This window comes from Bombina bombina, chromosome 3 (assembly GCF_027579735.1).
Source record: "Bombina bombina isolate aBomBom1 chromosome 3, aBomBom1.pri, whole genome shotgun sequence".
In the NCBI taxonomy this organism is placed as follows: Eukaryota; Metazoa; Chordata; class Amphibia; order Anura; family Bombinatoridae; genus Bombina; species Bombina bombina.
The window spans coordinates 100,954,846-100,980,877 of record NC_069501.1 but is presented as its reverse complement, the minus strand read 5'-3'; the positions used below and the strand labels follow the sequence as shown (position 1 = coordinate 100,980,877).

General features: G+C 36.5%; 1 protein-coding gene across 1 annotated transcript in view; it reads right to left on the bottom strand.

The window, feature by feature from the left end:
* Positions 1-26,032, bottom strand: part of HLCS (holocarboxylase synthetase) — a 507,705-nt gene that overhangs the window by 442,094 nt on the left and 39,579 nt on the right. Inside the window, exon 4 of the mRNA XM_053705942.1 lies at positions 17,288-17,450. Coding sequence (XP_053561917.1) covers positions 17,288-17,450 — 163 coding nt within the window. The remainder of the gene's footprint in view (positions 1-17,287; positions 17,451-26,032) is intronic.

Below are 26,032 nucleotides of genomic sequence, written 5' to 3'. Positions count from 1 at the left end.
ATCTTATTATTAACAAATATTGATTCCTAAATAAACTGTTTGACAAATAATGGAGACCCCTCATAGAGTTTATTTCACAATTTAACTGTGTTGGTTTTAGTGGTACCACCAAAGAGATTTAGTATATTATATTTAGTAGAAAGTAGAGATTTTTTAAATTAATAGATAACCACATTTTGGCGGCCATGAAGTTGTAGACGAATCCATATGCCATTTAGTTTTGCAGGAATCAAATGAATGTTGATTTATTTTAAATTTAACTGCAGTAAATGTAGATTTGGTGTTTTATAGCAAAGGTTTTGTATGTAGTACTTTATTTAAAAAGCGCAAATAGTGGTTGGTTTCAAAGGCCTGTTGTATGTTTCTCAAGAAAAGCATGGCTTTAAAAAACCTGTATTTCTGGTCTGTATAAATTTGTTGGTAGGCCTGCTGTTTGTAGCTTACTAAATCTTAAATAACCCCCACATTGTTATCTATATGGCCAATGTGTACTTTCTGTCTCTTTGTGTTGAAAAGAGATTTTAAAAAAAAGCATGTGATAAGAGGCAACCCTAAAAGGCTTAGAAATCGGCATGTGAGCCTACCTATGTTTGGCTTCGGCTTAGAATACCAAGAAAAAAAGCAGGTTTGATGATGGAAGTAAATTGGGAAGTTGATTATACTAGACTGTCCCTTTAACTCTTGTATTTTTCTTGTTTTTGGAAACTGGATACTTTTATTGTTGAGCCCGTTTTCTATCAGTTTTCTAATGAATTTTAGAGACATTTCTTTTTACAAAGGATTCATTTCTGTGAATGTGTTACACCCAGAGCTGTAGCTTGCCCTATACATAAATTTAATTCTGAATTGTATGGGAAATTGTGTAGAATTTAAAGTTAAGAAATTACAGTTTAATTAAGCTTTGTTTTGGGTAACAAAGTTAAAAATTTGCATTTCCTGTGTTTGGAGCAGATCCTGGAACCAAAACTACAGTTGAAATTAGCATTTAGAAGTTCTATAGAATCTTCCTGTACTTAAAATATTTTTATAATTTTTCCTCAATTTGGGAAAATATCAGTAAAAAGGATTCCTTGCTTTGCTTTGTTCATTTATTTTATTTAGGTTAGTATTATTGATGGTTCACACCTTTTAAAAGAGAACAATATTTAATTTTTTAATTTTGTTCTGCTTAATTTCTGTTTAGTCTGGTGTTTCATTGCCCTATAGAGATTATAATTCCTTGCATTTGGGGCAGTTAAAATAGTCTGGCAAACTATGCTGTGAGAGACACACAATAGTCTGTTCCCCAGATTTAAAATAAAGAATAATGAGCAGTGGTTAGAAAAACTAAATTTAACTATATTACCACCTCTGCTGGAATGCTGACCTGCTTATAAACAGATCTAATTACTACCATTTCTACATGGCTTAACTGCTATGTCCTTTGTTGTGTAAAATTAGCATCTCAATGGTATCTTGTACATCCTGTGTTAACATTTTAAAAAAAAAAAAAAAACTACTATGCTGTGAGAGACACACTATTCTAGTATATATATATATATATATATATATATATATATATATATATATATATATATATATATATATATATATATATATAAATATTTTTTTTTATTATTTTAGTTCTAACGGCTATCTGTTAAAAATGTCTGGAAAAAACTATATTTCACAGGAAATCTGTGATTACTTTAACAATTACATTCATGAATATAATGATCCATTCCTCATCCCAGAAGCTAAAAACAACAAGTGTGAAAGTGTTTTAGATATACTAACACAGGTATTAAGTCTTAAAAAGATGAATAATAATAAAAGAAAATGTATGATAGCGCAGGCAGTGATTTCAACTATAAAGAGATTAACGGACATTATTGGAGAACTTTCAGAGCAAAATAAAGACCTTAAATTAAAGTTAGATAACACACAGACTGACAGAGATTGTATTAAGCTTTCTGCTTTAACTAACACCATACAGATCAGTAAATTACAACGTAAATTAAAATTAACAGAACACATCAGTAACGAATACTCAAACAAAATTACTGAGTTACAGATGAAAATTGAACAAAAAGAAAAAATCATTAGTGATATTTCTGGGAACAATGCAGATAATGATAACTTACTGCCACAAAGGAAAGAGCCAAAACAATTAGTAAAACAAGATAAAATGCAAATGGGCCCCACTAAAAACCCAAGTTCTGTTCCAATTGCCCCTGTCATAATTTCTGAGAATTTTAGCAACCTGAAAGTTCCTACAGGTTTTTCAAATCAGACTAGGCCAATGACTGTAGCAGATAAAGACATTTTTAAGAAATGGTGGGGCACAATCCCCACAAACAGCTTTAATAACTTTTCACATTGGTTTCACAAGGCAACTGAAAAAGCCATAAAATTAGGTATGAGCATGCCGGAATGGACCGAATTGCTTCAAGATGCCATGGGCCCCTATGCCAACAGGTTATTAGGATTTAATTCAAGTATATGTGATCAGGCTGGCAGGATAGCTAAAACCTTTTTCAATTTTACTAGTCTAGAGAAAGAGATTAGTGAAATTACCATGAGACCACTAGATGGGCCATTTGAAGTAGCAAAAAGAGTTTTATTTTGGTGTGTGCTGCGCCAGCCACAGACCCAAATGGTCTGGGGGTCACCAGCTCACATACAGAGGGTACTTGAAGCTCTCCCCAGAAAATGTCAGGAGTTTGTAAAGCTGTATGATCCAAACTCCACAAACCTACATATGGTGCTCACTAGAGCTGAGAAGTGGTGGAATTATCACCCATACACCATTAAGGCAAATTCTGCAGTGAAGCAGTCAATGGAGAATAATCTGAATATTCACAGGCAGGAATCAGAGAGGGGTAATAGAAGGAATGTTTGTGGATATCAGAATAGTAGAGCATCAAATACAGAAAACTGGAGAGACAGGAATTTAAATGGTGATATTAACAGAGGAGAAAATTGGAGGCTGAGGTCAAATGAGATAAACAATAAGGCCAACTTAAGTTATTGGGAACTCAAACAAAAAAACAGGAGAATGAGAGATCAAATTGGGTTTCTAAAGAAGCAACTGACAGAGCTGGAGGGCTCAAATTAAATCATTCATTTTTTTTATAAGCATATTTGTTTGCAGTACATTTGTATCGTGTAATGTGTACTTTAGTTTTAAGTTCAATTAATAATTTTAAGTGTTTTTCATTATTAAGTTTTAAATGCCAATATTAAGAATGTATAGTTAATTGATGCATTCTCTTTCTAAAAAACAATAACAGATACCTCCATTGTGATTAGTTTTGGGAGGCCACATGCAATACCATTTCTATGTAAACTGTCTGAAGTCTTATCTTGCAGGAAGAAAACCAATGAAGATAGAAGGCTTCTCACCTTTCCTTCCAGTTTTTCCCCAATAACACATATTATAGATTGTTGTTTTTCAGGTGTCTTCAGGACTGATCTTACCATGAAGCTATGATGGTGGCGTTGGACAAATTAAATAAGTATAATGTATCACAATGGAGATGTAAAATGGTGCATTAGGCCAAAATAATTTATATATATATATATATATATATATATATATATATATATATATATAGCATAAAGGGGTAAATAATCATATAAATCAAGCAACATAAGTTAAGTAAGGGTGCGAGTGGGATGATGCAATAACAGAGGCACTTTCCAACTTGAAGTTAATAACTGTGAATGTGGTTTCTACTGCAGATGGAGTGTTGTAGTGTGAAGTAAATATATGCCTGTTTTTAATCTTTTTTTCATTCCTTTGAGGGTCTTGGAAAAAACAAAGTGGTTCAAAGAGAGAGATTTGGTAAAGCAAAAGCAAGGACCAGATGCCAAAAGCAAGGACCAGATGCCAAAAGATGACAACAAAGAACTTCAGTGAACCATTATAACTTTTGTTTTACAGACACAATTCACACTTTCTTAATAAAGATTTTACTACACGCATACCCATCTAGTGTACCCACACTCACACACTCATACATGAACTTTTCCCAATATTTAAGACCATTGTATAAATGTTGCTAATGGGGTTTAGCATAGGATTTTGTGTTTCTATGTATAATTTTAAATTAATTTTTCTAATGAATTGTATAAAGTTAGATTAGGAATTGACAGTCCTAGGAAAGTACAGAAGAGCTCATATCGCCGAGGGAATGATTCCGAAGGGATGGTGGGAGAATTTCTCCTGTAAGGTTTTCGCTCCCACTGTGTTCTTCTGTACTAGTGGGTATAACTAGAAAATGGGGCAACATAGGAGAAGAAAAAGTGAGGGAATGTGGTGACATTTTATCACTGGAATATTCACTTAGCTGTTATTGGGATCCCTTCCCCCAGGTACACCTTTCTCTCTGAACTATAGACACTCCCATTGGTCTTTTTGAGTGGCATTTGATAAGCCACTCCCTTTTGAATTGGGTTATAAAATAATGTAACACCAGAGCCTCTGTCTCTCTATTTTATCCTGCTCCTGCTAAAAGATGGATGGTGTTGGACACAGAGAATCTGGCTAAGTATTTCTGGGATAATATTCTGTGTAGCAGTATTGCACAATTGGGGTTAGTGTAGAAGAGTTGCCCTGTATTAATTAAATTTTGGACTGTTAATCTGTAAAATAGATTTTTATATATATATATATATATATATATATATATATATATATATATATATACCTGTAAATATTTATCTTATTATTAACATATCTTGATTCCTAAATAAACTGTTTGACAAATAATGGAGGACCCCTCATAGAGTTTATTTCACAATTTATCTGTGTTGGTTTTAGTGGTACCACCATAGAGATTTAGTATATTATATTTAGTAGAAAGTAGAGATATTTTAAATTAATAGATAACCACACTTTATTCAAAGCCGAGTGCTGGCAATACAATTTTAAGATCTAATTTATGTCATCCAAATCATACACTGCTCAAAAAAATAAAGGGAACACTAAAATAACACATCCTAGATCTGAATGAATTAAATATTCTAATTAAATACTTTGTTCTTTACATAGTTGAATGTGCTGACAACAAAATCACACAAAAATTAAAAAATGGAAATAAAAATTTTTTAACCCATGGAGGTCTGGATTTGGAGTCACACTCAAAATTAAAGTGGAAAAACACACTACAGGCGGATCCAACTTTGATGTAATGTCCTTAAAACAAGTCAAAATGAGGCTCAGTAGTGTGTGTGGCCTCCACGTGCCTGTATGACCTCCCTACAACGCCTGTGCATGCTCCTGATGAGGTGGCGGATGGTCTCCTGAGGGATCTCCTCCCAGACCTGGACTAAAGCATCCACCAACTCCTGGACAGTCTGTGGTGCAACGTGAAGTTGGTGGATGGAGCGAGACATGATGTCCCAGATGTGCTCAATTGGATTCAGGTCTGGGGAACGGGTGGGCCAGTCCATAGCATCAATGCCTTCGTCTTGCAGGAACTGCTGACACACTCCAGCCACATGAGGTCTAGCATTGTCTTGCATTAGGAGGAACCCAGGGCCAACTGCACCAGCATATGGTCTCACAAGGGGTCTGAGGATCTCATCTCGATACCTAATGGCAGTCAGGCTACCTCTGGAGAGCACATGGAGGGCTGTTCGGCCCCTCAAAGAAATGCCACCCCACACCATTACTGACCCACTGCCAAACCGGCCATGCTGGAGGATGTTGCAGGCAGCAGAACGTTTTCCACGGCATCTCCAGACTGTCACGTCTGTCAAATATGCTCAGTGTGCACCTGCTTTCATCTGTGAAGAGCACAGGGCGCCAGTGGCGAATTTGCCAATCTTGGTGTTCTCTGGCAAATGCCAAACGTCTTGCACGGTGTTGGGCTGTAAGCACAACCCCCACCTGTGGACGTCGGGCCCTCATACCCCCCTCATGGAGTCTGTTTCTGGCTGTTTGAGCAGACACATGCACATTTGTGGCCTGCTTGAGGTAATTTTGCAGGCCTCTGGCAGTGCTCCTTCTGTTCCTCCTTGCACAAAGGCGGAGGTAGCGGTCCTGCTGCTGGGTTGTTGCCCTCCTATGGCCTCCTCCACGTCTCCTGATGTACTGGCCTGTCTCCTGGTAGCGCCTCCATGCTCTGGACACTACGCTGACAGACACAGCAATCCTTCTTGCCACAGCTCGTATTGATGTGCCATCCTGGATGAGCTGCACTACCTGAGCCACATGTGTGGGTTGTAGACTCCATCTCATGCTACCACTAGAGTGAAAGCACAGCCAGCATTCATAAGTGACCAAAACATCAGCCAGAAAGCATAGGAACTGAGAAGTGGTCTGTGGTCACCACCTGCAGAACTACTCCTTTATTGGGGGTGTCTTGCTAATTGCCTATAATTTCCACCTGTTGTCTATCCCATTTGCACAACAGCATGTGACATTGATTGTCACTCAGTGTTGCTTCCTAAGTGGACAGTTTGATTTCACAGAAGTGTGATTGACTTGGAGTTACATTGTGTTGTTTAAGTGTTCCCTTTATTTTTTTGAGCAGTGTACTATCAAAGCGATCCCTAAAGGACAGTATATGAGGGTGAAAAGGATTTGTAAACATGAAGAAAGCTATAATAAAAATGCAGCTGAATTAACCAGAAAGTTAGTAGAAAGAGGCTATAATGAGAGAGCTTTACATGCAGCACATCATCAAGTAAATCAGATCTCGAGGGAGGAGTTACTTGCCAAAAGGCACAAGTCTCAAAACATAGAAAAGAAGCCCATATTTAATACAACGTAAAGCCAACAGTATAATAAAATGTGCAATATCATTAGGGAGTGTATACCTATTCTGTACTCAGATCCTATCTTAAAAGAAGTAGTGAAAGAGGGATGCAATTTTGCATCGAAAAGAGGTAAAACAATTAGCAATGATGTATCCTCTTCCTTGTTACCTAACATTAACAAACAAACATGGTTAGCAGGTAGAAAAGGCTTTTTTAAGCGTAGACACCGTATATGCAAAACCTATGATTATGTGGTGGAAGGTAGTGTGTTCACCTCAACATCTACTTCTAAGGAACACTACATCAAATTCAACATAAATTGCAATACCACTCAAGTGGTTTATTTATTAACGTGCAAAGTTTGTTCCCATCAGTACGTACGCAAAACCAAAAGACCCCTCAGGGGTGCTTTCTGAAGCATTTGAGATTGATTAATGATCCCGAAAGTAGTACACCAATAGCTTGTCATTTTAGGGATTTACACAACTCAGACTCAAGTATGCTTTCAGTGTAGGCAATTGATCACATTCCAGTGTTGAGACGAGGGGGAGACTGAGAAAGTAAATTAAAGGGACATAATACTCATATGCTAAATCACTTGAAAGTGATGCAGCATAACTGTAAAAAGCTGACAGGAAAATATCACCTGAGCATCTCTATGTAAAAAAGGAAGATATTTTACCTCACAACTTCCTCAGCTCACCAGAGTAAGTTTTATGTAAAAAGCTATATTTTATCTGCGGTCCAGCTGCAGGTAAAAAATAAAAAATAAAAAGAAAGAAATGAACAGCAGCCAATCAGCATCAGCAGTACTGAGGTCATGGACTCTTTTACTGTGATCTCATGAGACTTCACTTAACTCTCATGAGATTTCATTGTAAACTCCCTTAAGCTGAATAGGGAAATAAGATGAGTGTGCACAAGGCTCACTCCCTTGCCTGTCCCGGGTCAGATATACTGATTTGCTGCTTAAAGTCCTTTACAATGGGGTGTGAATACTTAGGACATTTTGAGGTAAAATATCTTTCTTTTTTACATAGAGATGTTCAGGTGATATTTCCCTGTCAGCTTTTTACAGCTATGCTGCAGCACTTTCAGGTGTTTCAACATTTGGGTATCATGGCCCTTTAAGTGTAAGAGAAGTGTTTTAGATATTCTCTTTGCAAACAAGTCTCCCTAAAGGTCTTAACACCAGAACGGATGTAGATCATTTTGTATGAACTCATATGTATTGATTAGAACCATACAAAGGTATAATCATGTTATTAAAAAGGTCTTATCGTATACATTCTAATCATCTTCCATTATCAGTATAGTCCTGTTACGTTTTTAAATATGCATATAGCGGGTATCTATTTATATATTTGTCTTCTTTTGTTGATGTATGTCTCTTTAAGAAATTATGCTTAAATAGCACAGAGATGTAAGACTCCACAAGGCAGTGAACAAGTGCGCAACCACACAAAACACATATGCCGCGGAGCCTCTGTTTACCTGCTAGCAGCTCACCTGTTACGCTCATTATTTGAATCTATGTTTTTAACGTTGTTTTCAATAAATTGACTTGTATCTTATCAGATGTTCGGCTGCTCTTCTCTGAGTGCGGGGGCTACTGTGGTCTGTATTGTGTTCTGGCGCTATTGACGAGTACGCCGCCCCCAGCATCTGGAGATTCTTGCCAAAAGCCTGCTCTCCTACTGTGCTGTTACTGAAGAGCCCAAGGGATAGTACTAGTGCGCCTCTGACTACCGTTGTACATAAATAAGATTATAGTAAACTGGAAAGTTATTTAAATTACAAGCTCTATCTGAATCCTAAAAGTTTTATTTTGACTTCTATCTTTAACTTAAAGGGACATAAATCCATATGGGCATTTCAATTCTGAATAGAAGCATTTTGCAGAACAATTTGTATCAGCAAAACATGCTCCCAGAAACCATTATGTTGCAGTTATAGATTTCACTGTGCACAGGGTGTATGTACATATGCCCAGTACATCTGCATTCTAATCCCCTGTCCGGTTACATTTCAGAACTTTTTTCCCCTTTTATCGGCTCCTTTCTTTCCTTAACCTCACTACTCTGCCCTATAATCTCCATCCATTTTTTCTACCTAAGAACATCTTACTCATGTATTACCATTCTGAATTTCCGATACATTCCCATGAGGTATCCCCTCACAGAAATGGTTAAAAAAAATGTTCACCCTCAAATATGTTTATGCAGAATAAATATTTAATTTACAGTTATCAGATAGGCCCAGACAAGATAGGCATCACTGCAACATCTTCATTACAGCAAATATCCAACCTCAAACCACATGTATTTTTGCCACACAACCTTTTATACCAGCTGTATCCCCAGACTTCATATGAGATGTAACACCCCAGTAATTCATGTACGCCATCTGCCATGCCTCAGCTAAGATTATTCTACCCTGCAAACATGACAGCTGTATTCCCAAACATACCTCAGATCAGATTATTCTACCCTGCAAACATGACAGCACTATTAACAAACACACCTCACATTATTCTACCCTGCAAACATGACAGCACTATTAACAAACACACCTCACATTATTCTACCCTACAAACATGACAACAGTATTCCCAAACATACCTCAGCTCAGATTACTCAACCCTGCAAACATGACAACTGTATTCCCAAACATACCTCAGATTATTCTACCCTACAAACATGACAGCTGTATTCCCAAACATACCTCAGATTATTCTACCCTACAAACATGACAGCTGTATTCCCAAACATACCTCAGATTATTCTACCCTACAAACATGACAGCTGTATTCCCAAACATACCTCAGATTATTCTACCCTACAAACATGACAGCTGTATTCCCAAACATACCACAGATTATTCTACCCTACAAACATGACAGCTGTATTCCCAAACATACCACAGATTATTCTACCCTACAAACATGACAGCTGTATTCCCAAACATACTTTAGCTCAGATTATTATACCCTACAAACATGACAGCAGTATTCCCAAACATACCTCAGCTCAGATTATTCTACCCTGCAAACATGACAGCTGTTATCCTAAACATACCTCAGCTCAGATTTATTCTACCCTGCAAACATGACAGCTGTATTCCCAAACATACCTCAGCTCAGATTATTCTACCCTGAAAACATAACAGCTGTATTCCTAAACCTACCTCAGTTTATTCTACCCTGCAAACATGAGAGCAGTATTCCCAAACATACCTCAGATAAGATTATTCTAACCTGTAAACATGACAGCAGTAGTCCCAAACATACCTCAGATCAGATTATTCTACCCTGAAAAGATAACAGCTGTATTCCTAAACCTACCTCAGATTATTCTACCCTGCAAACATGACAGCAGTATTCACAAACATACCTCAGCTAAGATTATTCTACCCTGCACACATGACAGCAGTATTCCCAAACATACCTCAGCTCAGATTATTCTACCCTGAACACATGACAGCAGTATTCACAAACATACCTCAGCTCAGATTATTCTACCCTGAACACATGACAGCAGTATTCACAAACATACCTCAGATTATTCTACCCTGCAAATATGACAGCAGTGTTCCCAAACGTACCTCAGATTATTCTACCCTGCACACATGACAGCCGTATTCCCAAACATATCTCAGCTCAGATTATTCTACCCTGCAAACATAACAGCAGTATTCCCAAACATACTTCAGATCAGATTATTATACCCTGCAAACATGACAGCAGTATTCCCAAACATACCTTAGATCAGATTATTCTACCCTGTAAACATGACAGCAGTATTCCCAAATATACCTCAGATTAGATTATTCTACCCTGCAAACATGACAGCTGTATTCCTAATCATACCTCAGATTATTCTACCCTGCACACATGACAGCAGTTTTCCCAAACATACCTCAACTAAAATGATTCTACCCTGCAAACATGACAGCAGTATTCCTAAACATACCTCAGCTCAAATTATTCTACCCTGCACATATGACAGCAGTATTCACAAACATACCTCAGATTATTCTACCCTGCACACATGACAGCAGTATTCACAAACATACCTCAGCTCAGATTATTCTACCCTGCACACATGACAGCAGTATCCACAAACATACCTCAGCTCAGATTATTCTACCCTGCAAACATGACAGCTGTATTCCCAAACATACTTCAGCTCAGATTATTCTACCCTGCACACATGACAGCTGTATTCACAAACATACCTCAGATTATTCTATCCTGCAAACATGACAGCAGTATTCACAAACATACCTCAGTTCAGATGATTCTACCCTGCAAACATGACAGCAGTATTCACAAACATACCTTAGATTATTCTACCCTGCACACATGACAGCTGTATTCTCAAACATACCTCAGCTCAGATTATTCTACCCTACACACATGACAGCAGTATTGCCAAACATACTTCAGATCAGATTATTCTACCCTGCAAACATGACAGCTGTATTCCTAACATACCTCAGATCAGATTATTCTACCCTGCACACATGACAGCAGTATTCACAAACATACCTCAGATTAGATTATTCTATCCTGCACATGACAGCAGATTAGGACAGCAGTATTCCCAAACATACCTCAACTAAAATGATTCTACCCTGCAAACATGACAGCTGTATTCCTAAACATACCTCAGGTCAGATTATTCTACCCTGCACACATGACAGCAGTATTCACAAACATACATCATATTAGATTATTCTATCCTGCACACGACAGCAGTATTCCCAAACATACCTCAGCTCAGATTATTCTACCCTGCACACATGACAGCAGTATTCACAAACATACCTCAGCTCAGATTATTCTACCCTGCACACATGACAGCAGTATTCCTAAACATACCTCAGCTCAAATTATTCTACCCTGCACACATGACAGCAGTATTCACAAACATACCTCAGCTCAGATTATTCTACCCTGCACATATGACAGCAGTATTCACAAACATACCTCAGCTCAGATTATTCTACCCTGAAAACATAACAGCTGTATTCCTAAATCTACCTCAGTTTATTCTACCCTGCAAACATGAGAGCAGTATTCCCAAACATACCTCAGCTCAGATTATTCTACCCTGCAAACATGACAGCTGTATTCCCAAGCATACTTCAGCTCAGATTATTCTACCCTGCACACATGACAGCTGTATTCACAAACATACCTCAGATTATTCTATCCTGCAAACATGACAGCAGTATTCACAAACATACCTCAATTCAGATGATTCTACCCTGCAAACATGACAGCAGTATTCACAAACATACCTTAGATTATTCTACCCTGCACACATGACAGCTGTATTCTCAAACATACCTCAGATTATTCTACCCTGCACACATGACAGCAGTATTCACAAACATACCTCAGATTATTCTATCCTGCCCACATGACAGCAGTATTGCCAAACATACTTCAGATCAGATTATTCTACCCTGCAAACATGACAGCTGTATTCCTAACATACCTCAGATCAGATTATTCTACCCTGCACACATGACAGCAGTATTCACAAACATACCTCAGATTAGATTATTCTAGATTATTCTATCCTGCACATGACAGCAGATTAGGACAGCAGTATTCCCAAACATACCTCAACTAAAATGATTCTACCCAGCTGTATTCCTAAACATACCTCAGGTCAGATTATTCTACCCTGCACACATGACAGCAGTATTCACAAACATACATCATATTAGATTATTCTATCCTGCACACGACAGCAGTATTCCCAAACATACCTCAGCTCAGATTATTCTACCCTGCACACATGACAGCAGTATTCACAAACATACCTCAGCTCAGATTATTCTACCCTGCACACATGACAGCAGTATTCACAAACATACCTCAGCTCAGATTATTCTACCCTGCACACATGACAGCAGTATTCCTAAACATACCTCAGCTCAAATTATTCTACCCTGCACACATGACAGCAGTATTCACAAACATACCTCAGCTCAGATTATTCTACCCTGCACACATGACAGCAGTATTCCCAAACATACCTCGGATTATTCTACCCTGCACACATGACAGCAGTATTCACAAACATACCTTGGATTATTCAACCCTGCACACATGACAGCAGTATTCACAAACATACCTCAGATTATTCTACCCTGCACACATGACAGCAGTATTCACAAACATACCTCGGATGATTCTATCCTGCAAACATGACAGCAGTATTCCCAAACATACCTCGGATTATTCTATCCTGCAAACATGACAGCAGTATTCAAAAACATACCTCAGATTATTCTACCCTGCAAACATGACAGCAGTATTCACAAACATACGTCAGCTCAGATTATTCTACCCTGTACACGACAGCAGTATTCCTAAACATACCTCAGCTCAGATTATTCTACCCTGCACACATGACAGCAGTATTCCCAAACATACCTCAGCTCAGATTATTCTACCCTGCACACATGACAGCAGTATTCACAAACATACCTCAGCTCAGATTATTCTACCCTGCACACATGACAGCAGTATTCCCAAACATGCCTCAGATTATTCTACCCTGCACACATGACAGCAGTATTCACAAACATACCTCAGATTATTCTATCCTGCACACATGACAGCAGTATTCCCAAACATACCTCGGATTATTCTACCCTGCACAAACGACAGCAGTATTCCCAAACATACCTCAGATTATTCTACCCTGCAAACATGACAGCTGTATTTACAAGCATACCTTATATTATTCTACCCTGCACACATGACAGCTGTATTCCCAAACATACCTCAGATTATTCTACCCTGCACACATGACAGCAGTATTCACAAACATACCTCAGCTCAGATTATTCTACCCTGCACACATGACAGCAGTATTCAAACATAACTCAGCTCAGATTATTCTTCCCTGCACACATGACAGCAGTATTCAAACATACCTCAGCTCAGATTATTCTACCCTGCACACAGGACAGCAGTATTCAAACATACCTCAGCTCGGATTTTTCTACCCTGCACACATGACAGCAGTATTCACAAACATACCTCAGCTCAGCTTATTCTACCCTGCACACATGACGGCAGTATTCACAAACATACCTCAGCTCAGATTATTCTACCCTGCACACATGACAGCAGTATTCACAAACATACCTCAGCTCAGATTATTCTACCCTGCACACATGACAGAAGTATTCACAAACATACCTCAGCTCAGATTATTCTACCCTGCACACATGACAGCAGTATTCACAAACATACCTCAGCTCAGATTATTCTACCCTGCACACATGACAGAAGTATTCACAAACATACCTCAGCTCAGATTATTCTACCCTGCACACATGACAGAAGTATTCACAAACATACCTCAGCTCAGATTATTCTACCCTGCACACATGACAGCAGTATTCACAAACATACCTCAGCTCAGATTATTCTACCCTGCACACATGACAGCAGTATTCACAAACATACCTCAGATCAGATTATTCTACCCTGAAAACATGACAGCTGTATTCACAAACAGTGCTCAAACACATCTGAGATCAGATTCATGGGCCAGCAACCATTTTTCACCTAAAAAAACCTCACATTAATTGCACAAACCAAGCAACCCCATTATCAGGATCATGTGCTGGTAAAACTTGCAATACAACCCATTTTTGCTCGCGCAACTGTTAACGCTCCACTTTTAATCTGGTCGCTAACGTTCCTAAAAAGTTTTTATTCCAAAAATACAATCCACATATTCCATAAAAGGAATCAGACATAGTTGTCCTTATGGGATATTTTGAGCACTGACTGTTAAGAGTTCTTGTATCTTACAAACATGCATCACTCACTCAACCTTCCATGGGATCTGTTCTAACAATTTTATACGTGTTTATCTTCTGAGCACTCTTGGTACAACCTGTATGTGAACAGTGGGTTAGCGCTCTGCTAGAGAGCAAAACTGACTGGTGCATTAGGATAATATAAGGCTAATTAACCTGTTATAATTGGGAGGGGTAGTGCCTCAGAGGGCTGAATCATTTTACTCTAAGAGTAAAAGCAGGAATGATTCAGCCCTCTGAGGCAAAGGACTGTAGTGTTAGGACCAGTCTATTTTGGGACACCTTAGCATAACCTCATCCGTACTAAGGCACACGCCGAACATTTGGATTATCGCTACAACGCTGACAGACGAGTCTGATTGGAACCGCATGGCGGCCCAGCTCCTGACATCATCAGCATAGAGGCTACTAGCCTCACACACAGGAACATCAACTCCATTAAAAGCTTCAGACACAATTTGATACAATATATCCTAAGAAACATCTTAGCTGTACATATCACAGCGATCTCCAGCTACACCTCGTTACTAATGATTGCTAAAGTACTGCTGCCACAAACAGCCATATCTGAGGCTTTTATTTTTGAAGCTGCTTTTTTTTACACTGGGGATTCACATACATCCCAAACACATCTATATGATTTTAATACTTATGTGTTGAATATCTATGCACATTATATGTTTATATATATACACATATATATTTTTATATTTCAACAGTGCCGGCACTTTACTTGTTGATTATGTAGATATTTTAAATCACTTTGTATTTTATATCTAAATATAACTGTGTTTTTTACATAGGTGCTTTATAAATCACTATCCCTCACAATTATAACAAGCTAATTAGCCTTATATTATTCCTAATACACCAGTCAGTTTTGCTCTCTAGCAGAGTGCTAACCCACTGTTCCCAAATTTTCTTTAGTCCTTTACCACACATTTTTTGAGATATTAGTGTGGTATTTTATGTTTAGTCTATATTCTGACAACTGAGTAGCTCTCATACACACATCCATTTTTGCATTTTTACTACCTGTATGTGACCAGACGAAGGGACTGAACACAGAGTGAACAGCAGCTGTAACCTTTATTTATGGATATAAAAATCATTTGTGTTTGGGAATAAATAAAAAACATGGTGTAGTGCAGTGTTGTTTCAAGGTCACAAGGTGCTGGCTAAAAAGGTTTAGTGATATGACTGCCTGAATAAATGTCATTATTAGTTACATTCATTATCAGTTATAGTCAATAGTTATAGTCATTAATAATTATGATCATTATTAGTTATAGTCATTATTAGTTATAGTCATTATTAATTATGATCATTATTAGTTATAGTCATTAATTACATTCATTATTAGTTATAGTCATTATTAGTTATAGTCATTATTAGTTATAGTCATTAATTACATTCATTATTAGTTATAGTCATTATTAGTTATAGTCATTAATTACATTCATTATTAGTTATAGTCATTATTAGTTATAGTCATTATTAGTTATAGTCATTATTAGTTATAGTCATTATTAGTTATGATCATTATTAGTTACATTCATTATTAGTTATAGTCAATAGTTATAGTCAATAGTTAGTCATAGTCATTAGTTATAGTCATTATTAATTATGATCATTATTAGTTATAGTCATTAGTTACATTCATTATTAGTTATAGTCATTATTAGTTAGTCAGTTATAGTCATTATTAGTTGGTAATTAGTTACAGTCATTATTAGTTATGGTCATTAGTTATAGTCATTATTAGTTACAGTCATTATTATTTATAGTCATTATTAGTTATAGTCATTACTAGTTACAGTCATTACTAGTTACATTCATTATTATTTACAGTCATTATTAGTTATAGTCAGTTATAGTCATTATTAGTTAGTCATTAGTTACAGTCATTATTAGTTACAGTCATTATTAGTCATGGCCATTAGTTATAGTCATTATTAGTTACAGTCATTATTTATAGTCATTATTAGTTATAGTCATTATTAGTTACAGTTATTAGTTATAGTCATTATTAGTTACAGTTATTAGTTATAGTCATTATTAGTTACAGTCATTATTAGTTACAGTTATTAGTTATAGTCATTATTAGTTATAGTCAGTTATAGTCATTATTAGTTAGTCATTAGTTACAGTCATTATTAGTTACAGTTATTAGTTATAGTCATTATTAGTTATAGTCAGTTATAGTCATTATTAGTTAGTCATTAGTTACAGTCATTATTAGTTACAGTTATTAGTTATAGTCATTATTAGTTATAGTCAGTTATAGTCATTATTAGTTAGTCATTAGTTACAGTCATTATTAGTTACAGTCATTATTAGTCATGGCCATTAGTTATAGTCATTATTAGTTAGTCATTATTTATAGTCATTATTAGTTATAGTCATTATTAGTTACAGTTATTAGTTATAGTCATTATTAGTTACAGTCATTATTTATAGTCATTATTAGTTATAGTCATTATTAGTTACAGTTATTAGTTATAGTCATTATTAGTTACAGTTATTAGTTATAGTCATTATTAGTTACGGTCATTATTAGTTACAGCCATTATTAGTTATGGTCATTATTAGTTATGGTCATTATTAGTTATGGTCATTATTAGTTATGGTCATTATTAGTTATGGTCATTATTAGTTATGGTAATTAATAGTTATATTAGCTTACATGTAATTTTCTGAGGAAGAAATCCATTATCCATCTGCAGCCTGTCTTCCATAAAAGCAATTCCAAGTTCGCTGAAGTTATCCACACTGGCTTCAGCAAGTAATTTAAAGGAGTCGCCAGGACATAGTGCTAGTGGCAAACAATATTCAGACAGCTTCTGAATCTAAAGGGAGAAGTAAAATGTATGTTACTTAATGCCCTTCAGTGTTTTAGTGACAGCATTTACTGTGCACACAGAGCATCCGTATACCAGGAGCAGACAATGAAGAATATAGCATCTGTGGTCATGACTGGCACTGTACACATCACTGCCATATTCCTGTGCAGATACAAACTATCAATGAGGGTACACAAGGGGTGGTTGCAGGGGGACAGCAGGTGCTGTGGCAACAGGGCCCAAGTACAGAATGTACAGCGGAGTCTTTAAAGGGACATGAAACCCAAATTTTTTCTTTCGTGATTTAGAAAGAGCATGTCATTTTAAACAACTTTCTAATTTACTTCTATTATCTCATTTGCTTCATTCTCTTGATATCACTTGCTGAAAAGCATATCTAGATATGCTCAGTAGCTGCTGATTGGTTGCTGCACATAGAGGCCTTGTGTGATTGGCTCACACATGTGCATTGCTATTTCTTCAACAAAGGATATCTAAAGAATTGAGAAAATTAGATAATAGAAGTAAATTGGAAAGTTCTTTAAAATTACATGCCCTATCTGAATCATGAAAGTTTAATTTTGACTAGACTGTCCCTTTAATTAGTGCAGGTTGCAGGTCTATCTATCCTACCTCAAACTCATGCATTGTATTACTATTTCTTACTACTGAGATATCTTTGGGGAGCCCAGGGCCCTCTGTTAGTGGGTCCGCTACTGGGTGGTTGCTCCGTATGTCACATGCACAATATACACTATCCCTTAAACGGCTAAAATACAGGTATATTGCAAAAATGCTTATAAACAAAATTGAAGCACTGGGCGTGCATTTTATTTTTCACTATAATGTCCCTATGGCCCATTTATTGCATCATTATTAATTATAATGTAAACTGGCACAAACTTGCATTTAAAACATTTTTAAAGCAGAACATGTCATAAGTCTGGGCGCTTCAAGTGTAGCCAATCAAATGTTGCACAGCCAGCCAGCCAATGAAGAGCTAGGCAGCCAATAACTTACTAAACCCTCATTATCTCTATCTTAAACTCAGTATTGCGACTGGTTCAGTCTGTGAGTGGCCGCACATGGCATAACCACACCTGAGTTTGTGATTTAAAGGGACATAAAACCCATCAAAATTATTTTGTGATTCAGATAGAGCATACAATTTTAAACAACTTCCCAATTTTTTTCAATTATCAAATTTTCTTTTTTTTCTCCTTGTAATCCTTTGTTGAAAAGCTGGAAGGCATGTTCAGGAGTGTGCACTTATCTGCAGTACTATATGGCAGAAGTGTTGCAACGATTATATACATTAGCTTGAACACTATTTCCTGTCATGCAGTGCTTCAGATACATGCAAGCTACCTATCTAGATATCTCTTCAACAAAGAATAGCAAAAGAACAAAGTAAATAGGAAACTTTAAAGATTATATTCTCTATCTGAATCATGAAAGATAATCTTTGGTTTCACGTCCCTTTAAGGATTTTTTTTATACTTACAACAATTTTATTTTAATTTAATAAGAAAATAATGCTGATTTCTATTTTGTTTAAAATAAAACCAAATTCAAAATGAACATAATTAAAAGGTGCTTAGCAAACTGAATGCATGCTGTTTTTGTGTTTTAAACTCTCTAATTTACTCCTTTTATCGAATTTGCTTTGTTCTCTTTTTTTTTTTTTTTTTTTATAAGTTTATTTATAACCAGCAATACACATCATCAAGAAAAAAAGAAAAGTAAATCACATTATAGTTAGTGCGCCACGCAGGGCCACATACAATATAACATAAAATGGTGATAGTAAAGGAGAGCATAACATCAGCGGGTATAATTATAACATTGTAGACTTTATACAACCTTAAAGTTTAGCCCGGAGTGGTTCTCTTGGTTCTGTGAATATACTACTGGGAATTTTCTCTAATCTTTTCCCTTTTCCTTTCCCATCTTATCCCCCTTACCCTCTTCCCTTCCCTTTTTTCCCTCAGACTTTACATAACCTAATTTGGAAAACAAACATAGGATCGGGACATACTTAAATGTACCTATTCAAGGACCAGAAAACGAGAGAAAAAAAAAAAAAAAAAAAAAACCCCGACCTCTACCCTCTCTCACCCCTCTCTCCCGTAGCCCCTCAGTGCATGTCTATGCTCTGAATCTGTAGTACCCTCTTTAATACCAAGAACTTGGAAAAAGACCTCTTAATATAAGGCCCTCAAAATAATCCGATTTATGGAACTTTTTAGTCAACATGTATTGTATAGAAATGGGGAATGTTTGAATAATCCTCAGCCAGTTGTTAAAAAAGCTTTGGATTTGTCTGTTCTGTGGATTAATTATATTGTGTTGTTCGAAAATAATTTGTAATTTAAGTGCTTCAATGAATGCTCGAAATGAGGGGGCCTTTTTACTCTTCCAGTTTCTCAAAATTAGGTTGCGTACCAATAAAATTATCGTATTAATGATATCCCGATTTCGATCCTCTGTATGAAGCAAGAAAATTTTAACTGGGGTGAAAAAAGGAAAATTCAATACATGTTTATTTAACCAATAATTAATTTTCTGCCAGAATTGACCTATTTTAGGGCAGGACCAAAAGCAGTGCAGTAAGTCAGCCCCCGGCCCGGAGCATTTATAACAACAACCTGAATGGCCTATATTCCATTTAGCCAGCCTCTTTGGTGAAATATAAGTGTTATTGAGGAGCTTTAAATGCGATTCTTTCCATGTGGAACGTATAGGAGCCATGGTTATCCACAAAAAACCTTTCTTGATATTATCGTAATTACTTACTTCAAGATATTTTGACCAATGTGCTGCTAGTTGTTCTATATTTAATTGGCCTTGCTTGGCCAGAAGTATCTTATATAATAAGGAGATTGACCGCTTCCCCTGCTTATATATGTTTATAAAGTCCCCAATTTTGTCAAAATTCTCTGACCAAGTACCAGACTTTAATTTTTTATTAATAAAGTGCCGGACTTGCAAGTATGCATAGAAGTCTTTATTAGATATGTTATATCTAGCAACTATCTCGTCAAATGTTCTTATATGGGAACTTTCATCGAGTAGTTGTATTACATTAGTTATACCTTTCTCTGCCCAGCGTTTATAGATCACATATTGTCGGCCAGGTATAAAATCAGGATTCCCCCTGATGGGCAGAAAAGAGGAGATTCGGAAGTTAATCTGGAAATGCACACATAGTTGTTGCCAGGCCTTGATCACATTATAAATGCTGTATATTTTCTTAATATTATCCGCTAATTGTAAGTATGGATAATGTAATAATGCTTTAAGGGAAAATGGTTGTATAAGGTTCTCTTCTATTGTTAAATTTGTCAGGTAATTAGTTGATAACAACCAATCTACTCCATATCTGGCGAGGATCGCAAGATTGTAAGCCTTTATATCAGGAAATGCTAGACCCCCAGAATCTTTCAGGACTGAAAGTTTAGTTATTGAAAGCATGTGTCTTGAAGTATTCCAGAAAAATCTAGCACAAGCCTGATAAAAAGATCTAACGTCCCGATCTTTAACATATAGTGGGAGATTATTCATTATATAAATTATTTGAGGGAAAGCAATGGTTTTAATCATCATTATTTTAGCAGTGAGGGAAATCGGAAAGAAAGACCATTGACGCAACTTCGCAATTATCTTAAAGAAACACGGTGTATAATTCAATTCATACCACATATTCGGGTCTCTGTGTAGAATGATTCCTAAGTATCTAAAACTCTCTACTTCCTTCAATTCGTGCAGCTTCAGACTATCTTTATTTTTATAGATCCATAAAATCTCAGTTTTTGAGGTATTAATCTTGTACCCTGAAATAGCCCCGAATAAGTGTAGTGACTTCAAAGCTATAGGTATATTAACACTGGTGTTTTCAAAGTATAGTAGTAAGTCATCGGCATATAATGATAACACACATTTTTGCTTCCCAAATTCTATTCCTTTCAATTCTTGTCTCAGATAAATTGCTAAAGGCTCCACGGCTATATTGAAAAGGAGAGGGGAGAGGGGGCATCCCTGCCGCGTCCCTCTCTCTAACCTAAAAAAGGTAGATTGGCTGTTATTGATCATGATTGCTGATATCGGGTAGTTATATAACAGACGGATAAAATTCATCAGCTTACCACTGAAGCCGAAGTTAGTTAAGGCATTAAATAAATGTTCCCATATTATAGAGTCAAAGGCCTTCTCGGCGTCAACCATCATCATCGCAAGGTCAAATTTAGGTATAATTTTATCCCGCAAGCGCCTATTCCAAAAATATTCCAGGATCATATAGGTTTTCCTAATATTCTTTGTGGAAGATCTGTTTATCATAAAACCTGCTTGATCTGGATGTATAATTTCTTGTAAAGATGTTTTTAAACGATTAGCAATTATAGAGGTAAGCAATTTATAATCTATATTTAGCAAAGAAATTGGTCTATATGACCCTGGGTCTAATGGGTTCTTATCTTTTTTGAGGATAAGGGTGATGATTGACGCCGAGAAGAACCGTGACATTGTTCTTCCGTCCATATAATATTCATTAAACAGACATGTTAACATAGGTCCAATTTCTGATTTGAGTATTCGGTAGAATTCCGCGGGTAATTGGTCTGGACCGGGGGCTTTCCCTAGTTTAGCTTCCTCTATGGCTTTTAAAACTTCATCCATGGAGATAGGCTCATTAATTAAGGCGACCTGTTCTATCGTAACCCTAGGACAGGAAATATTCTCCCAAAAAAGTGTATTACTATGAGGGTCTATCACTTTAGCAGTATATATATTTTTAAAATAATCTAGAAAATTTTTTTGAATATCACTAGGTTGTGTATAGCATTGATCTCCCATACCAATTTTTTCAATTATATTATTCTTTTTCCTTGCCCTGTCTAACCTTGCGAGGTGTTTGGCAGACCTCCCATAGTGTCCCGCATAGCGTGCATTCATTCTAATCTCCTCTTTATTTATTTTAGTAGAGAGGAACAGATCTCTATTTTGTCTTGCTACCTTGTATTTATTCCAATATTTTCTAAGTGGGGTATTTATATATTTTTGATATGCCCTAGTCACTGTATTGGCCAGCTGTAATTCTCGTGCCTTGAATTTCTTTTTGGTCAGTATCATGTAGGCTTTTATCTCCCCTCTCAAAAATGCTTTTGCAGCCTCCCAGAAGACCTCCAGTCTATCTATATAGTCTTTATTATTAATACTGTATTCTCTCCATTTATTTTTAAGCCAATTATGGAACGGGATATTATTTATCATATGTTTTGGGAAGTAAAAATTATTCATGACTCTTTGGCCTATCTGGGCGCTTATTACTAACGATATGGGGGAGTGGTCTGAAAGTACTATGTCATGTATATCTGACTCAGTATCATCTCTTAGGAAGGAGTTCGAAACTAGAAAAAGGTCAATCCTTGAGAAGGATCTATATACCCTGGACTCGCATGTATATAACTTGCTATCCGGGTGTTGAATGCGCCATATATCATGAAGTTTTACATTTTTACATACTTGTGAGAAAATCTTAGATTTCTGAGGTGCCGGGCAAGTCTGTTTAGGTGAAAATCTATCTAATATGGAATTTGGTGTAAGGTTAAGATCGCCAGCTAATATTATGTTCTGATTTGTGCATAGACACAATTTAGCAGTGAGATTTTCCCAAAAAATGTGGTCTATCTTGTTGGGGCCATATACATTACACATTGTATAATTGACCTTCGCTACTTCAATTGAGAGAATTATCCATCTATCATTTATATCTATGCGAGATTCCAATATATTATACTCAAAACTTTTATTGAATAAAAACGCAACCCCTCTTTTCCTTTTAGAACAGTCTGAAGAAATGACTTGGCCAACCCAATTACACTTAAGCTTGTCTGCTTCTGATTTTTTCAAATGTGTCTCTTGTAATAATACAATGTCTGGACGTAACTTTGCTAAGTGTTTAATAATCTGTTTCCTTTTTTTTGGAGATGTTATTCCCCCTATGTTCCAAGAAATAATCTTAATTTTCTTCATAATCTATATATAGTTAACTACCGGCCGCTAAAGTGGAGGTTGGGGGAGAGAGAGAGGAGAGGGGGAGGGGAGAGGAGAAAAGAAGAAAAAAAAAAAAAAAAAAAAAAAAAAACCAACACACATTTCTCGTCTACACTCCCATCAGTAGTAGATATAATGAGCGTACATTTGTCCTTTGCATAAAATTCTAATATAACATGATCCAACTCTTGATGCATAAAAAAAGAGAAAAACAAGAAGGTGCGTTGGAAGACAAATGGAAAAAAAAACAAGCTAAAAACATTCAGATCCATAAAGCATTAATACTTGTAAAAGATATGTTCTCCCGATAGGAGACTAGAGTGCCCTTACTTTTTTACAATATTCTCTTGCCTCTGTCTCATTGGTTATATTCACATTGCCCTCTGCTTCTTCAACAACAATTCTTGCTGGGTATAATAATTTAGCTTTGAAACCTGCATTAATTAATCTGGTGCAAAACGGGGCCAACTCTTTCCTTCTGTAAGTGGTTTCGCTAGAATAATCTTGAAAGATTAATATTTTGGTTTGACCTATATAGAGATTTCCCATTTTCCTATAAGATCTTAATATATTTATCTTATCTTGGTAATTTAAGTATTTGACCATCACTGGTCTATTATAATTTTGGTCTTTTTTGTCATCGCTACCTTTGCCCAGCCTATGTGCCCTTTCCACTAAGATTGGGGGATTGTTTGGTAGTATACCTAGCGCTGTGGGAAGTGTGATACTGGCAAAGATTATCAAATCCGTGAACTCACCGTTATCCGGGAGGCCAATAATTTTCAAGTTATTTCGGCGTGAACGGTCTTCTAGTTCAAAGATTTTATCTTGCAGTTTTTTTAATGTTTTATTATTATCCTCCATGTTTTGCTCTTGTTTATATATTAAATCCTCATTTGTTGACACTCTGTTTTCAAGTTCCGTCAGCCTACTTGAAAATTGTTTAAACTCTGTCATTATGTTAGACATTTGTGACTTAAGTAGTTCAAATTGAGGAAGAAAAATTTCAGAAATCTGAGTTATAAGTGGTTGTGTATCTATTTTGTGCATTAGTGCTTCATTGGGATTTTCTAATTGAGTTTCGGATGTACGTGCCTTCCTATCTTTCTGTTTGGGTGGCATGGCCGGGGAACTAGCTTTAGTATTAGTGATATATCTATCCATGTAGCATAGAATATTACCTCCACCTCTCTTTTCTTTTCTCTTTCTTTCTCTTTTCTTTCTTTCTTTTTAAGTGAATTCTAGATGAATCTATACAAAATTTACAAAACCCTTGTAGTGAATATTGTGCAATATGTGACAACTGGAAATCTATCTACGTTGTCAAATTTATTTATCAAAAAATAAAAAAGAGGGAAAAGGAAAAACCAGAGCGAGCAGCTCTAATAGCGTGAAGAAGAAAAAAAAAAAAATGAAAAAATAAAAAATAACTTAGTGTAACTTTATAGTGTAAATTGTGAAGTATAAGACAACTAGGAATCTATCTGTGTTGTCTAGTGTATCTATCTAAAACAAATAAAGGGCCAACAGCTCTGGCACCGTGTATCAAACGTGTATCAAAAATAGTAAACTTAGTGCAGCTTGGTCCACCGTGGCATGCCACTCTTAACTATTTTAATTTGAGAGAATCCAGGACACCTTTGCTAGGTGCACAACCCTAGCACAATAACTTTCTGCTACAGCGTGCAGGGGATAGTACCCAGGTAGGAGCAGGTATAATAAAAACCACAAGCGTATAGTGTGCTTAAATTGTTTACAATTCGATTGCTTATACTTCTGCAAAAAAAACGCACTTTTGTTTTGTTTCACCCATCTTATAGAGAAATTTTTTTTTAACCCTTACATAGCATTTATTGATAGGTGGCAACTCCTTTGTGGGTCTTTGTTCACATATACATTCAGCAGGTCTTATGCTAGACAGTTGCTTATGCTAGATATCAAAAATCCTCACACTGCTATTCAATATTAAACAACAACAATCTCAGCTCCTGGAGTTAAATGATATCAGGGAGAAAGACCATAGTACACATAACTTGGATAAATCAATGTGAAAAGCTGTTATTTTCTAAAATCCATTTTTCCTCAACCTAGTACACAAAGTTCTTGAACATCTATCATTAGATATAGATGCCTTCTGGCTGTAACTTGACAGGTCCACGTTGGAATACCTTATAGGGGGGAGAGGGCCTGGAGTTCACAGTACCATAAGATATTGTAATTTTACACACAGTCAAATCCCCTCACAGCCAGAACGATATGTCAATTCCCCTCACAGCCAGAACGGTATGTCATAATAACAAATAGATATACTTGCAATAACGGTGGCAGACTTCTTGCTTCTTGGCCGTCACTTACACTTTCTCCCGGCTTACTCTGTGTTTAAGTGGAGTGTATAGGGCAGTGTATACGGCAGGATGCAGAGACCAACCGTCAGAAGAAAACAGGGGAAACAGGGGTAGCAGACCAGCAAATGAAGTAGAGACCTCCTCCAGGTGTTTACTTAGAGTAACTGCATATATGAGCTCCAATTCCAA